The sequence below is a fragment of the Erinaceus europaeus genome, chromosome 6, assembly GCF_950295315.1.
Source record: "Erinaceus europaeus chromosome 6, mEriEur2.1, whole genome shotgun sequence".
In the NCBI taxonomy this organism is placed as follows: Eukaryota; Metazoa; Chordata; class Mammalia; order Eulipotyphla; family Erinaceidae; genus Erinaceus; species Erinaceus europaeus.
The window spans coordinates 15,554,468-15,571,364 of record NC_080167.1 but is presented as its reverse complement, the minus strand read 5'-3'; the positions used below and the strand labels follow the sequence as shown (position 1 = coordinate 15,571,364).

Sequence of the window (16,897 nt, the reverse complement as noted above, 5' to 3'; positions counted from 1 at the left end):
TTTTTCTCTCTGCCTGTCTCAATATCTGCCTATATCCAATTAAAAAAAAAAAAAAAAGACACAGCCCAAGGAGATGCCAAGAGACACACAGAGAAGTGAAACAGGATGACAAATCTAGAGGCTGCAGACAATAGAGGGAGGGGCAGCAGGGAGGAAAGAGGGAGCCAGACCCCTGACAGATACACATGGCAGAAGTGGAGAAAATGTGTGCCAGCAAAAGCTTTTTTTGTTGTTTTTCAGTGAACAGGGCTCCTGTAATTTGTGTTCTGTCAAGCTGGACTTTCCATATCAGGATTTGTTTAGTTGAGCAACCAGTCTTGATATAAACACTGGACTCTGTTAGAAAGGAAGGAGACAAGAAGAGTCAGGCAAAACAAAAAGGGGAGAACATTTGCCTCCAGCTTGGTCAACAATGAGCCTTGGGCCAGGCGCTCACCTATGCTCCTCTCTGGTTTCAGATGGAAGAGGAAGTGAGGTGGGAAAGAGAAAAAAGAAAAAGTAAACCTGGGGAGAGGGAGGGAGTCAGAGCTGCAGGAAAGAAGTACCTCAGTTGTTGGGAAGGTTCTGACTTCAGCCAGCCCACAAGTCACTAGATGTGAAGACAAAAGTTGTGGGGGTCGGGCGGTAGCACAGCGGGTTAAGCGCACGTGGTGCAAAGCGCAAAGTGCAAGGACTGGAGTAAGGATCCCCGCCAGAACCTCCCAAAGGCGGGACAAGGCAGACAGGATGGGGGTCAGATGTGGTTTTTGCACTGTGGCTCTGGCTCCAAATCAGGTCAGAGGACTGTGGTGACATCTCCTCACCCACACTGGGCAGCCGACAGTGCCTGCCTGCAGCAGCCACCTAACATAGAATGATAACAGCAGTGATCAGCACTGGTCCCCATGTGCCATCTCCTGTGCAGTCAGGTCCACACTGTCACACAGGAGAGACCACAGGAGCTGGTGAGAGACTGCACTGACTCTTCTTCACAAACCCACACAATCACAGTTCCTGTAGGAAGGTAGGGGTGTAGGGGGGAGGAGTCAGGATATAAACCTTTTTTTTTTATTTGCTGAAATGGAACCATTGTACATTGTACAAACCATATCTACTGATGGAATAAATAAGTGAAAAATTATACTGCTGTACAACACACCCAAAAAAATTGTAAGAGGAGAAACGAAAACAATTAGGTCATGGTGGGAAAAAAAAAAAAAAAAAGATCTTTATACCTCTAACCAGGTCCTCAGCCATAGCGAACATTCCAAACCATGACATCGTTTGTAATGGGAGGTCAACACCCTATAGGAGTCGGTTGGCTGCCTGCCAGGTTCTGGGTGTTAAGTGCCAGCACTTTGTGGAATGTAGCTGCAGCCTCCTCCATTATGTTTTGTGGAGGGGTTGTTTGCCCTGGGAGCCCTTGAAGTCGTGGGGCCTGGTGTCCATGGAAGGCCTAGGCTTGGGACCTTGTCCCTGGCTCGGCAGACTGAAAGGTCTTAGATTCATGGTGGGAAGAGGGTGAGGGGTGCAGGAGGTGTGGGGACCAGTGGCTCCGAAGGAGCAGACTGCATCAGGGAAAGGAAGCACAAGTTTGCAGTCTCATCTTTCCACAGGGAAGGCCCTCCTGGCCAGTGCTGGGTGCAGGGCTGCTGGCGTGGCCGTGGCGGGGCCCACAGGCCCATCCTACCTTCAGGCACTTCAGAGAAAAACTAATGACAGCCTCATGGATGTCCTCAACTGTGTCGCCTCCCCTGGCGTGTCAGAAGTCACCGCAGACAAAAAAGGGTGTGTGGCACCCCAACCGTCCTGTTTCTGTGGACGCGCACTGTGGTCCTCCTTTAGCCGTCACATCACCTCGTTTCCCAGAAAAGAAAAGGAAATCAACATCCAAATTCACCTCTTGTCAAAACGGAGTTTGGCTGCAAAGGAAAAAGTGACTCTAACTCTATGATCTGGAGGTAAAGCCGCCTTGAGATGTGCTGAGAGGTAACAGAGCACAGTTCTCCACAGAACTGCCTGCTTGAGGGGCTAAGTGATAAGGATTTCCTTATTATTATTATTTTTTAAGACAAACTTTTCGGTGTCACTTCAACATTAGCTTTTTTTTTTCTTTTCTTTTCAGAGTTTGTTTTCCCTTATTTCAGGACACATTTTTGCATGAGGTATTTGAAATTCAGGAACATTTCGATTCTTCTTGAAGTGCAGGAAACAGGCTCCCTTTGGGGGGGAGGAAGCAAAAAGCAAAAAATAAAAAAAAATTTTAAAAAGCAAGAGCCTCACCCTCAGAAACTTAGAAAGTGGAATTCAGCAGACACTCCCCACGGTGGTCAGGAGAAAGATCCACGTCAAAGGTGGTACCTGAATATGCACCAGTTAGCAAAACCAAAACAAAACAAAACTAACAAAACTCCCAGCCCCACCCCCCACCCCAACAACTCAAAAGGGAGTTGGAACTCCAGTGCAGTAAAGAAAGTTTAGGAAAGGTTTAAGGTCTGAGTCCATATAGGAGTTAAGAGCAAACCAGGCCTTAGAACCAAACAGGCAGCTCATCCAAGGGAGGTGGGATGGGGATGTCAGCTGAAGGGAGGGACTTGGTCACCCCATTCTGGAGGAATGCAAAGCCTTCTGATTCCTTGGTGCTCTGTTTCTGGCCTTAGAGGCCCAACTATCAAGGGCCCTCCTGGGGAGGACCAACCATGTGTCCTGGGAACGAAGCCCGTAGCAACTGCTGGCTTTGGGAGTCTGGAACATTCTGCAGAAGCAAGCAGGATGCCTCCCTGGGGTGGGCTCAGGGTGGGAGGCAGAGGGCAGCAGGTTACTGTGGATTTGAAATCCGAGCAGCGGGAAAGAGTTCAGCACCGGCTATTCCTGCCCTCTGCTCCCAGCCCCTCAGCCCTTTTCTCATCTTCAGGAGACACGCACAGAAGCCATTCTGTCTTCAGAGATGTGGGGAAAAGTGGTACGGCAAGGGGGACCGAGGGGGAAGTGCCAGAACAATCGAAGGGCTTTACTCATACACCTGGGTTGATGTGAGCTTGGCAACACTAATCCAGATGCCCCACGGAAGGGAGAGGCTGTGAGTGGCCCTTGGGGACAGCGCCCTGACATTGGAGACTGCGTAGGTTCTGGAGGCTGGTGCTGCCCTGACCCAGGGTTTAGGTGAGCCCACACCTCCTGTCCCTGGCATCAGGGAACTGGGAAGATCCTCGCTCTTCTGCAGCTGTGGGCTCTGCTCCCACTAATGTTCCAGGGCAGGGAGGACAGAGATGCCACAATCGTGAGGGCACTTTGCAAAGGGAGATGCAAAACAACCAGGAGAACATGCCAGAGGTCACCTCAAGGACACAAGGCACAAAAAAAGAAAGCGGAAGGAATCGGTGGAACGGTGAGAGAGCCCCCCGATGAGAAAGCAGATTCCTGATCGGTACCACCCTCAAGTAGCTTATATCGTTAAATAGAGAAGTGGAAAAACAAATACAGCAGCAACACAAATGTGATCTTGGCTTCAGAGACAGTGTGCAGACACTCCTGAGCTGTGGACCCCGCCTTCCCAAGGACAGTCACTTCCAGAGTTTTGCTTCACAGCAGAGAGTTCTTCAGTGTCTGAGAAGTTACGCCGTTCTCGGTGTTCTTGATTTGCACTTGGTAAACTTGAAAGAGTTAGTAGTTCCATACGCACCCACGAGGCATTGCTGGGGCGAGGCTGTTCTAGGATGAAGCCGGCTGACGTGTCTCCTGTGAACGTGGGTCGGAAGGTTGGGCTTGTCGCCTACATCTCTTCGGAGTTTTGTTGCGAAGACTCCAGTTTCATCTTTTTGGAGGGTGGCACTCCTTCCAAATCCTTGAGAAGGAGAAGGAGAGAGAACCATCAGTTAAGACCCTCTTGAGAGGATGGTTCAGTCCAATCTCAAGGCTGAAGGTTGGTCCAGGGAGAAGCAGGCTTGGAGTCTAGGACAGAGCCTGCAGCTGGGATGGCTTCCAGGAGAAACCTCAGTCCACACTGTTCCTGGCGTCTCCTAAGCCCTGTGTCATCTGGGTCCTGTCTGTCCCTCCAACTGTGGCCTCCTCTGAACTTTCCAGCATACCAACCACCTCGTCCTTCCACTAACCCCCTTCTCCCTTAGCCCTCCCTCCCATCCCACTGTACCCACTCTGGTCAGGGACGATTTCCCACCATTGATTTCCTCCCCCACCCCCACCCCCCAGGGTTTGGTACCAGCACTACAAATCCAGTCCTCCTTGTGACCATTTTTTTTCTTTCTATTTTTTTTTTTTTACTTTTTTTAAAATACTTTTTTTAAATATATTTTATTTATTCCCTTTTGTTGCCCTTGTTGTTTTATTGTTGTAGTTATTATTGTTGTTGTTGGATAGGACAGAGAGAAATGGAGAGAGGGAGGGGAAGACAGAGAGGAGGAGAGCAAGATAGACACCTGCAAACCTGCTTCACCGCCTGTGAAGCGACTCCCCTGCAGGTGGGGAGCTGGGGTTCGAACCGGGATCCTTATGCCGGTCTTTGTGCTTTGCACTACCTGCGCTTAGCCCACTGTACTACAGCCCGACTCCCTTCTATTATGTTTTGATAGGACAGACAGAAATTATTATTATTATTGATATTGTTGTTGGATATGACATAGAGAAATGGAGAGAGGAGGGGAAGACAGAGGGGGAGAGAAAGACAGACACCTGCAGACCTGCTTCACCGCCTGTGAGGCACTCCCCTGCATGTGGGGAGCCAGGGCTCGAGCCGGGATCCTTATGTTGGTCCTTGTGCTTTGCACCACCTGCGTTAACCCGTTGCACTACCACCCGACTCCCTATTTTTTCCTTTTTGTTGCCCTTGTTTATCATTGTTATCATTATTATTGCTGTCATTGTTGTTGGATGGGACAAAGAGAAATTGAGAGAGGAGGAGAAAACAGAGAGGGGAGAGAAAGATAAGACACCTGCAGACCTGCTTCACCGCCTGTGAAGTGGCCCCCCTGCAGGGAAACCTGGAGCTTGAACCGGGATCCTTAGGCAGGTCCTTGTACTTTGGGCCACGTGTGTGCTTGACCCGCTGCGCTATTGCCTGGTCCCCTCCTTTCTTCTTTTTGTTGCTGGGGATGGAACCCAGGGTCTCTTACACCCAAAGGATACACCCTCCCACTGAGCTACGGGCTTAGCTACTTTCCTTTCTCCTTAATGTGAAAAGGACATAAACATAATGCAGATACAAGAGGAGAAAGGGGCTGTGGGGCGTCCCAGGAAGTGAATCCTGTTTAAGAGTCTTCTGATTCTGCTGCAGATATGAGTAGGGGGAGGAACTGGGAAGTGGGGTTGGAGAGGTGGCTCACTTTGTGAAAAGAAGCCTCTTGATGGGCGCCATGCACCTGTCCTTTTTTAAGCAGGAAGGGCCAAATTTCTATTTGAAATGGAATTTGTTTGCTGCAGTGCCCCCCCTCCCCCATCTTGCTCAGGCCCTGGCAGTTCTCAGGCAGGCAGGCAGGCAGGCAGGTCTATGCATGTTTGCAGGCCCAGTGTTGGGCCAGGGTCCCTGGAAATGAGTGGAGGTGGGGGTGTTACAAAGGGAAACCCTGAGACATTTTGGACAGCAGGACAGGACAGCCCAGGGAGTTGTGCCAGATCAGAGTTGTAGGCTGCCCTTCCCTCCACTGAGTTCAAGAGGCAGGAGACCCCAGTGCGTATGTGAGTCTCACAAACTCTACCGAGCTTTGATTTTTAATCCGACGGGCTCATGATGTGCCCGAGGCTCTGATGTGTCCACTCTGTCGCATCATGAGAGCACTTCATCCTCTGCACCTGCGTCAGCCATGCTTTAGCAGCTGTCTGTTCTCCTCTCGATCTTAGATTCAGCTCAACAATCCCCCTTCCAATGAACTGAGGTGGTGGCCTGCTTCCTTTCACTGCAGACACACCTGTCATTCCCACTTTCTCTTTGGGCATCAGGAGGAGTGTCCTATTGGATGTGGGGAGGGGGAAGTGAGGGCCAGACATCTGGTGACTGAAGGGTAAGAAGCATGTCCCCCTAGGGCAGACTAAATCCTGCTGCCTCCAACACTTCCCTTCCTTCTGTGGCTACTTGTCAGTGTCTCCCAAAATACTGGATGTGAAACTCACCAATTTGTTTTTTAAAAATATGTATTCTTTTTTGTTGTTTTTTATATTATTTTTTATTTTTTTAAAGATTTTATTTATTTATTGCTGAGAAAGATAGGAGGAGAGAGAGAAAGAACCAGACATCATCACTCTGGTACATGTGCTGCCAGGGCTTGAACTCAGGACCTCACACTTGAGTCAAGCGTTTTATCCACTGTACTACCTCCCGGACCACTTTTGTTGCTTTTTTTATTGTTGTAGTTGTTGTTGGATAGGACAGAGAGAAATGGAGAGAGGAGAAGAGAAAGCTAGACACCTGCAGACCTGCTTCACCACCTATGAAGTGACTCCCCTGCAGGTGGGGAGCTGGGGGCTCAAACCGGGATCCTTATACTGGTCCTTGAGCTTTGCGCCACCTGCGCTTAACCTGCTGCACTACTGCCCGACTCCCACCCATTTAAATTTTGATACCGATTCCCTCATCCTCTTGGATGAGCAGAGGGTTGCCAGCAACAAATCTAACAGTGGCTGAGGCTTCAGCATCCTGCCCCAGGCTGACTGTGGCACCCACATTCTGTCCTCAATTTTGGAAACTGGAGAGCCCAAGGTTTGGTGCATCACTGTGAGGGTGACTGCAGGTTGTTTTCCCCACACATTGGGTCACCTGCTCCTACAGTATCTAGTCCTGACCAGGGATGACCCAAGAGGCAATCAAGCAAGAGGCACCTTAAGCAGTTGCAAAATTCCAGAGCATGATTTATCTAGCATTAAGGGGTCTGAAGACCTGTCTTTCTAGTGCTAGAGGAAACTGGCTTTGGGTCACAGAATAGGGAAGGCTTCTGTGGACACGGGCCACATCCTTAACTGCAGCCCCCATGTCCAGGGAGGGGACACAGACCCCTCTGGAATACTATTTAGTGGACATGTTCAAGTTCCAGTTGTCTGAAAAGAACATAGGAGAACACACCCCCTTGAAAATCTTGTGTGTTATGTGTGTGTGTGGGGGGTTTACCTGAGAAATTGCTGCTGTGTCTGCAGCTAGACCTGCATCCCCAGAGGCCTGCCGTTCCTTCTCGGAAATGTTCATCGAGTTTTCCATGGAGGACTGGGAATTCTGCTCATCACAGGCGTCTTAGGGAAAAGCAAGAAGACGGAAAGTGTTTGCAGATACGTGAGATAACAAGCCAGATGGAATGCTGACTAAAAATACCTGAAACTGGTAGCTTTGTGGCTGGTTGACTGTTGGGGTTACAAGGAGTTGGGCAGCTTGAGAATGTCATTTTCTTTCTTCCTTCCTTGACACTGCTCAGCGCTGGCTTATGGTGGTGCTAGGGACTGACCCTGGGACTTTGGAAGCTCAGGCATGAATCTCTTTGTATAACCATTAAGCTATCTACCCCCACCCATCATGTCTTAAAAGCAGCCAGGCCACATGGTGGTCCTGGGACCTCAGAACTTTCTCTCCATACAGTCTGAGCCACCAAACACCAGCACCATCTATGCTGTGTGCATGCAGCACCCCCTAGTGGACACAACACATACCAACCACCAGGGCTGCCACCAGCCAACTGGTCCCTCTATCTCAGGGAATCTGCAGACGTACCTGCCCCTTTGTAAAAAAAAAAAAAAAATTAACAACACAGGTACTTTTCTTTCTTTTCAATTTTTATAAAATTTATTTTCCTCTCTTGTTGCCCTTTTTATCATTGTTGTGGTTATTATTGTTATTGATGTTGTTGCCAGATAGGACAGAGAGTAATGGATAAAAGGAGGGAAAGACAAGAGAGGGAGAGAGAAGGGCAAGACACCTGCAGACCTGCTTCACCGCTTGTGAAGCGACCCCCTGCAGGTGGTGCGGGCTCGAACCGGGATCCTTACGCCAGTCATCGAGTTTAGTCGCACCACGTGTAATGAACCCGCTGCGCTACATACAGCCTGTCCCCCACTTTTCTTTTATTGGAGAAAAGATTGACCACTGCAAGAAACAAAAAATGCAGAAGAAAACAAGAATTCATGACACTGACTCCTCTAACATTTGAGACATTTCCCCCTCACCTTTCCAGATGTTTCCCCCTTCATGCCTACCATTCTGTTTTTCCAGTAGTTATTACAGTCTTTTCTTTTTTTCCCCTTTCAATTCTTTTTGCCACCAGGGTTATTACTGGGGTTCAGTGCCTGTGTGGACACCCCTACCACTTTTGTTGATAGAGACAGAGAAACTTAGAGGGAAAGGGAAAGAAGGGAGACAGGGAGAGAGGGAGAGAGAGAGAGATCTGCAGCCCTGCTTGTGAAGCTCCCCCCTCCCCCTGCAGGTGGAGACTGAGTCCTTGCACATGGTAATAAGTGTACTCTACTGGATGTGTGACTGCTCAGAGTTTACCAGTCTTTGGGGAAGAATTTTTCTGTTGTTGTTTCTTTTACTGGTGCTAGGACCACATACACATTGGAGTTCACCTCTCAAGTAGTCTCTCTGTCCATTCAGATACAAGCAGAGAAAAGGAGAGGCAGGACCGCGCCAGAGCCTCCCTTCCCACAGTGCTGGCGCTCATCATGTGCTCCCCTGGTGCCTGGAAGAGTGTTTCATGTCTTGATAAATATTCTTGCAATGTGAAAAGATACAAGACAGCTGATCAGCACTCTACTAAGTAACTGTGCCATAAATCCTGTTCCGCCTGCAGTTATCTGGGCGACTTGTATGCCTGGTTTCCTGTTCCCATTACACTCCTCCAGCAGATGGGAGGTACTGGCAGTCTGCTGGCCATGATTCTACCTGAGGCTTTATCTACCTCCGCCCCCTGAGGCTTATTTATTGATTTATTTTGCCTCCGGGGTCATTGCTAGGGCTCGGTGCCTGCACTACGAACCCACTGCTCCTGTAGACTATTTTTTTCCTTTTTGTTGCCCTTGTTGTTCATTGCTGCTGTTGTTATTGCTGTCATTGTTGTTGGACAGGACAGAGAGAAGTCGTGAAAGGAGGGGAAGACAGAGAGGGAGACAGAAGGATAGGCACCTGCAGACCTGCTTCACTGCTTGTGAAGCAACTCCCCTACAGGTGGGGAGCCAGGGGCTCGAACCATGATCCTTATGCCGGTCCTTGAGCTTCGTGCCATGTGCGCTTAACCCACTGCATCACCACTCAGCTCCCCTGAAGCTTATTTTTAAAAAGCAACAAAACAACTACTTGGGAATGCCTTGCTTTCTAGGGCTCCTCAGGTAGAGGAATAACAAGGTGGAGAAAAATCCAGGTTTAAGTTTAACAAAAGTGAACAAGACATATGGGGAGAAGCTGGGACATAGCTTATCTGATAGAGGACATATCTGGCTATGCATGAAGCCCTGGGTTCGAGTCCCAGCACTACATGGCAACACCACGGATCATGGACAGCACTGAGGGGAGCTGGGGGTACAGGAGGGGGGAGGAAGAGCTCTATGGTGTGACATCAGACTGTCTCTCCTTCTTAGGAAATTAAAGAATAGGAAAACGGCCAGCAAAGACTGCTATCATACATGTGTGAGGCTCTGGGTTTGGGAGGGGGATGACCAGGTAGCACAAGACTTGCGAGCCTGAGGCCCTTGGTTCAATCCTTGGTGCCACATGTTACTGGAGCAGTGTGTTGGCTTCTCAGATGAAGCACTCTATATGAAACAAATAAGTGAAAATAGCTTAAAAAAAGAAATGGGGTCAATGGTAATTGATCTAGGCTCAAGGAAAGAGGGGAGAAAAAGGCTGAGAAGCAGGGTGGGCGAGGCTGAAAGCCCTTTTCCCAGGGAGGCTGTCCTCCCAGCTTGCCTCCTCCAGGTGACCCAACACTTCACTCCCCAAACCAGCACCTCGATGTCTCCACTTGACACCCAGCCAAGCCCTGAGTAATTTAAGTGTCGTGGTGCTGTGCCTCTGAGCTGCTGGCTTTGAGGACAGACCTGGTTCGAACATGGCCTTGTCCCCTGTCCCGGGCTCAGTCTCAGATCCTCTGCTTGTAAAATCAAATCTCAGTGAAGACCAGGTGGGAGAAACAGAGGGATTAGCTATGGCACAGAGACCTGGTATTTCATTGGCATTTTTGCTTTGCCTTTAAAATTCATGTTACTGGTAGGTCCTCATAAAGTTAAAACACAGAAATCCAACACAGTAAAGCAATCCCACTCCTAGGATTATACCCCAAAGATCAGAACTGCAAATAGATCCTTCTCACAGCAATCCTTGAATGCAAATGTTCACAACAGCACTTGCAATTGTTAAAAGATAGAATGAATAAACAAAACACAGTCCAGTCATGCAGTGGAATATTAATTATTTGGCTATAAGAAGAAAAAAAAAACAAAACACTGATTATTGTATTACAACAAGGATACACTTTATCCCAAGGATACACCTTGGGAACAAACGAAACGAAAATGAAAGAAGTCAGTCACAAAATATTCCACTGGAGGCTGGGTGGTGGCACACCTGGTTGAGTGCATATGTTATAGTGAGCAAGGACTTGGGTTCAAGCCCCTAGTCCCCACCTGCAGAGAGAGTTTCACAAGTGGTGAAGCAGGGCTTCACGTGTCTGTCTCTCTCTCTATCACTCCCATCCCTCTAAATTTCTAGCCGTCTCTATCCAATAAATAAATAAAGATTAAAAAAAGATTCCACTGATCTGAAATGTCCAGAAGAGATAAATCCAGAGTCATGTGCGCTTAACCCGCTGCACCCGGACCGCTTATTTATAATTTTCTACCTTTATTTATTGGATAGAGACAGTCAGAAATTGAGCAGGAAGAGGGACAGAAAGACGCCTGCAGCACTGCTTCATCACTCGCAAAGCTTTCCCCTGCAGGTGGGGATGGAGGGCTTGAACCCGGATCATTGTGCATTGTAACATGTGTGGTCAACCAGATGCACTAGCCACTTGGCATCCTTTATTTTACTTTTTAACCAAAGCACTACTCAAGTCTGGCTTATAGTTAGTGGTGCTGGGAATTGAACTCAGGACCTCAAAGTCTTAGGCATGAAAGTCCATTGCAGTGCAAACTGCAGGGACCAGCATAAGGATCCCGGTTCGAGCCCCCGGCTTCCCACGTGCAGGGGAGTCGCTTTACAGGCGGTCAAACAGGTCTGCAGGTGTCTATATTTCTCTCCCCCTCTGTTTTCCCCTCCTCTCTCCATTTCTCTCTGTCCTATCTAACAACAACGACATCAATAACAAAAACAATAATAACTACAACTACAATAAAAAGAAAACAAGCTCAACAAAAGGGAAATTAAAAAAAAAAAAAAGAAAGTCTATTGCAGGGCTGGGCGGTGGCACATCTATTAACATTATGCATTGTAACATGTGTCACAATGAACAAGGACCCTGGTTTAAGCCACTGGTCCCCACGTCTAGGGAGGGACGCTTCATGAGTGGTGGGTGCTGCACTGCTGCAGGAGTCTCTTTCCCCTCTACCTCCCTCCCCTCCCGATTTCTCTGTCTCTATCCTAAATAAATAAAATATGTTATATAAACCACAGTACAGTTTCCACCCCTGCAAAAAAGATTAACTTACAAAAATTTTTATTCTAGGCAGTGGTGCACCTGATTGAGCGCACGTTACTATGTGCAAGAACCGGGATTCAAGTCCCCAGTCCCCACCTGCAGGGAGAAAGCTTCCCAAGTGGTAAAGCAGGGCTTCTGGTATCCTTCTCTCTCTCCCCGTCTTCCCTCTCAATCTCTCTGTCTCTATCCAATAAACAGGTAAAATAAATTTAATTTTAATTTTAATTTTTTTGACTCCAGGGTTATCGCTAGGGCTCAGTGCCGGCAATATGAATCCATTGCTCCTGGAGGCCATTTTCCCATTTTGTTGCCTTTGTTGTTGTGACTGTTGGATAGGACAGACAGAAACTGAGAGGGGAGGGGGAGAAAAAGATAACACACCTGCTTCACCGCCTGTGAAGCGACCCCCCTCGATCAGGATCCTTGCATAGGTTCTTGTGTTTCTCGCCAGTATACTTAACCCACTGCACTACCTCCTGGCCTCCTAAATTAAATTTTTTATTTTATTTTGTGTGTGTGTGGGGGGTAGAAAGGCCAGATCATATATGGTACCGGCATTAAACTGAAAACCTTATGGTTGCAAATTCAGAGCTTTACCACTGTGCCACCTCTCAGGCCACAATAAATAGTAATAAAATGATTCCATGAAATGGCTACGTTTTGTACTATGTGAAATTCATCTCAGTAAAAACATTCATGCTGATGTTATATTCTATTTCATAAACCTTATTAGTTGGTCTGAGAGTTGTGGTTTATTATTAAGCTGTCTAAACCGTATTTACCTTCCTTTTATAAAATAAAAAAGGTTGGGAGTCGGGCGGTAGTGCAGCAGGTTAAGCGCAGGTGGCGCAAAGTGCAAGGCCTGGCGTAAGGATCTGGGTTCAAGCCCTGGCTTCCAACCTGCAGGGGAGTTGCTTCACAGGCGGTGAAGCAGGTCTGTAGGTGTCTATCTTTCTCTCCCCGTCTTCCTTTCCTCTCTCCATTTCTCTCTGTCCTATCCAACAACGACGACATCAGTAACAACAACAATAACTACAACGACAATAAAAAACAAGGTCAACAAAAGGGAAAAATCAGTATATAAAAAGTAGACATTAAAAAAAAAATACGGAGGACCCAGTGGGGGTTATATTATTATATGGAAAACTGAGAAATGTTATGCATGTACAAACTATTGTATTTACTGTTGAATGTAAAAACATTAATTCCCTAATAAAGAAATTAAAAAACAAATAAATAAATAAGGTTACTTATTTATCTTTATGAGACACCACAGCACTGCTCAGCTCTGGTTTATGGTAGTGCTGGGGACTGAGCCTGGGACGTCTGGTACCTCTGGCTTGCAAACCCTGTGCTCTAACATAATGAGCTATCTCCCTAGCTGTATGTTTATTTTTTACAAACATTTTCAACAGCTTCCTGTCCTCCTTTCTTTTCTTTTCTTTTTAAATTTATTTATTTATTTATTTCCCCTTTGTTTTTGCCCTTGTTGTTTTAGTTGTAGTCATTATTGTTGTTATTGATGCTTTGTTGTTGGATAAGATAAAGAGAAATGGATAGAGGAGGGGAAGACAGAGGGGGAAAGAAAGATAGACACCTGCAGACCTGCTTCACTGCTTGTGAAGCAACTCCCCTGCAGGTGGGGAGCCGGGGGCTTGAACCGAGACCCTTATGCCGGTCCTTGTGCTTTGCACCACCTGCGCTTAACCGCTGCGCTACCGCCCGACTCCCCCTGTCCTCCTTTCTAACCACAGTCGTGGTCCTGCCCTAGTGTCTCTGCTCTAAAGCAGAGAGGGAGGTTTAGAAATCACTGAGGTGGCTGGACTGCTTGGTGGGAACCGGCCTCGGGGCCCATGGAGCATTCCAGGGCTTGGTGTGGTGCCTGACTCCTTAGCGCTGGAACTCACCCAGGGGAAATTATTTTCCTGGGGCCTAAATTTAGTCCAGGGAATTTGGACATTATGTCATTCCCTGAACTCACTCAGCAGTAAACAAGTTCAGAACAAGGTCAACAGCTGGTGGCCAAGTGGTCCTGTCCAGGCAGGCAGTGTGGACGCACCTGGGAAGTGTGTGCGTGCGTGTGTAGGCAGGCCAAGGGTGGCTGTCACCAGAATGTGGTGCAATGGAAACATTAGCCCAATATGTAACTCCTGATGCAGAGCTTTAACGGACCCTGACGGGAAGTTCCCCAGCCCTCAAAGTGGGAGAAACCAGGCCTGGGCGAGGAGAAAAGCAGGACGGAGACTGAGGCTGAGCTCAGCAGCAGAGTGTGTGCATCACATGTTATGAGGCCTGATCCACAGGCTTCATCGAGCAAATAAAGGAAAAGAAAGCAGGAAGGAAAGGAAACCAGGCCCAGCTCACACCTGCTTCCACTGTCCTGACACTCCCCTAGCCACCCCCCAATGGAAGGACCAGGAAGGCAGAAGGCAGATCCCCCAGCTGCCTAGGTCCTTCCCGACCAGGACCATCTGAGCACCTTGCTGGTTTTCTGACCTCATTTAAAAAATCACCTTTATTTATTTATCGGATAGAGACAACCAGAAATCGAGGGAAGGGGGTGACAGAGAGGGAGAGAGACAGAGAGATACCTGCAACACTGCTTCACCACTTGCAAAGCTTTCCCCCTGCAGGTAGGGACCGAGGGCTCGAACCTGGGTCCTTGCACATTGTAATGTGTGTTCGACCAAGTGTGCCATCACCTGCCCCCATTCACTCTTTGATGAGATACAATAAAGGGGGCAACTTCTTTTTTGTTTCAAAAATTTCTTTAATATTTATTTATTCTGTTTTGTTGCCCTTGTTGTTTTATTGTTATAGTTATTAGTTGTTGTTATTGATGTCGTTGTTGTTGGATAGGACAGAGAGAAATGGAGAGAGGAGGGGAAGACAGAGAGGGGGAGAGAAAGATAGACACTTGCAGAACTGCTTCACTGCCTATGAAGCGACTCCCCCGCAGGTGGGGAGCGGGGGGGCTCGAACCAGGATCCTTATGTTGGTCCTTGCTCTTTGCGCCACCTAAGCTTAACCCTTAACCCACTGCGCTACCGCCCAACTCCGTTTCATTTTTAAATTTATTTTATTTATTCATACTCCCTTTTGTTGCTCGTATTGTTTTTATTGTTGTTGTCGTTGTTGGATAGGACAGAGAGAAATGGAGAGAGGAGGGGAATACAGAGAGGAGGAGAGAAAGATAGACACCTTAGGACCTGCTTCACCACTTGTGAAGCGACTCCGCTGCAGGTGGGGAGCCGGGGGCTCCAACCGGGATCCTTATGCCGGTCCTTATGCTTCATGCCACGTGCGCTTAACCCGCTGCGCTACCGCCCAACTCACCCTGTTTCCAATTTTTATTATGATGGTCCAGGAGGTGGCGCAATAAGTCAAGTGTTGGGCTCCCAAGCCTAAGGTCCCAAGTTCAATCCCCAGCATTTCATCATTCATGTGCCAGGGTGATGCTCTGCTCCACACAACCTCACCCCCTTTTGCCATGTGCAACCCAGTTTCAGCCTAACTCTCACCACACTGGGGGAAGCCTTGGTGCTGTGGTGTCTTTCCTTCTGTTTCTATCTAAATTCGTTTGCATCAGTGAAGCCCTATTGTGCGTGCATGCAATACACACACGCACGCACACACAAGATTTATTTTTGAGCTGGTGAGCTAGCTCACCTGGAAAGGTGCCTGCTCTGCCACGCATGTGACCCAAGTGCAAAGCCCTGCCTCCACAGTACCAGCCTGGTAAGGTGGATACTCTGGACAAACTATCTTCCTGGTCCCTAGACTGCAGAACTGCTTTATTTATTTATTTATTTCCCTTTTGTTGCCCTTGTTTTAATTACTGTTGTTGTTATTGATGTCATTGTTGTTGGATAGGACAGAGAGAAATGGAGAGAGGAGGGGAAGACAGAGAGGGAGAGAGAAAGATAGACACCTGCAGACCTGCTTCACCACCTGTGAAATGACTCCCCTGCAGGTGGGGAACTGGGGGCTCAAACCAGGATCCTTATGGGTCCTTGCGCTTCGCACCACATGCACTTAACCTGCTACGCTACCGCCCAGCTCCCTCAGAATTACTTTTTTAAAAAGTTTTTTTTTTTACTGGATGGGGGAGAGATCATAATGGTTATACAAAAAGACTTTCATGCCTAAGGCTCCAAAGTACCAGATTCAATACCCTGTGCTAGATGTGAGGGTGATCTGGCTGCGACATCAGTCACCCCACTGATCGCCAGGGTTGATACAGCTGACCTGGCTGGCTAGGTGGGTGTCCCCTTCCTCCCTCACCGCTCCATGTGCGTCCCTCCCAAAACTGCGCGCTCGGTCAATAGGATGGGCTTCCCCAAATAGAGACGGCCCAGTCTTAGGTCAAGGGTATACCAGTAGATGCGCTCCCTGCTAGAACCTCCAAACCAGCTCTTACTCCCCTGTACCAGCTGAGCAGTGCTCTGCCTTGCCCCCTACCCTCTCTGATTCTTTTTTTTCTGCTACCAAGGTACTCAGTGCCAGCACTATAAATCCATTGCTCCTGGCAGCCATTTTATTTTTCCTATTTTATTTGATAAGACAAAGAGATAAATCCAGAAGAGGAGATAGAGAGTGAGACAGAAAGATAAGACACCATAGGAGTTGGGCTGTAGTGCAGTGGGTTAAGCGCATGTGGTGCAAAGCACAAGGACAGGCGTAAGGATCCCGGTTCAAGCCCTAGCTCCCCACCTGCAGGGGAGTCACTTCACAGGCGGTGAAGCAAGTCTACAGGTGTCCATCTTTCTCTCCCCCTTTGTCTTCCCCCTCCTCTCTCCATTTCTCTGTCCTAATGACGACATCAATAACAACAATAAAACAAGGGCAACAAAAGAGAATAAATAAATATTAAAAAAAAAAAAAAAGGAAGTCAGGCGGTAGTGCAACAGGTTAAGTGCAGGTGGCACAAAGCTCAAGGACCAGCGTTAAGGATCCCAGTTCAAGTCCCTGGCTCCCCACCTTCAGGGGAGTCACTTCACAAGCAGTGAAGCAAGTCTGCAGGTGTCTATCTTTCTCTCCTCCTCTCTGTCTTCCCCTCATCTCTCCATTTCTCTCTGTCCTGTCCAACAATGACATCAATAACAACAACAATAACTGCAACAACAATAAAAAAAACAAGGGCAAAAAAAGGGAATAAACATTTTAGAAAATTAAAAAATAATAATATTAAAAAAAGAAAAGAAAAAAAGTCTAAAAAATTATTTGTTGGGGCTGGGCGGTGGGGCACCTGGTTAAGCGCACAGGTTATAGTGCACATGGACCCAGGTTTGAGCCCT

General features: G+C 47.9%; 1 protein-coding gene across 2 annotated transcripts in view; it reads right to left on the bottom strand.

The window, feature by feature from the left end:
* BCL7A (BAF chromatin remodeling complex subunit BCL7A) overlaps positions 1-16,897 on the bottom strand; it is a 236,299-nt gene that overhangs the window by 200,714 nt on the left and 18,688 nt on the right. Inside the window, exons 5-6 of one of the 2 annotated variants that reach the window (XM_060193168.1) lie at positions 7,094-7,212; positions 1,034-3,823 (exon numbers count right to left, since the gene is read on the bottom strand). The exons of the other annotated variant lie outside the window; for it this stretch is intronic. Coding sequence (XP_060049151.1) covers positions 3,752-3,823; positions 7,094-7,212 — 191 coding nt within the window. The 3' untranslated portion in view covers positions 1,034-3,751. Of the gene's footprint in view, positions 1-1,033; positions 3,824-7,093; positions 7,213-16,897 lie in introns of those variants that run through there. 2 annotated transcript variants of the gene reach the window in all.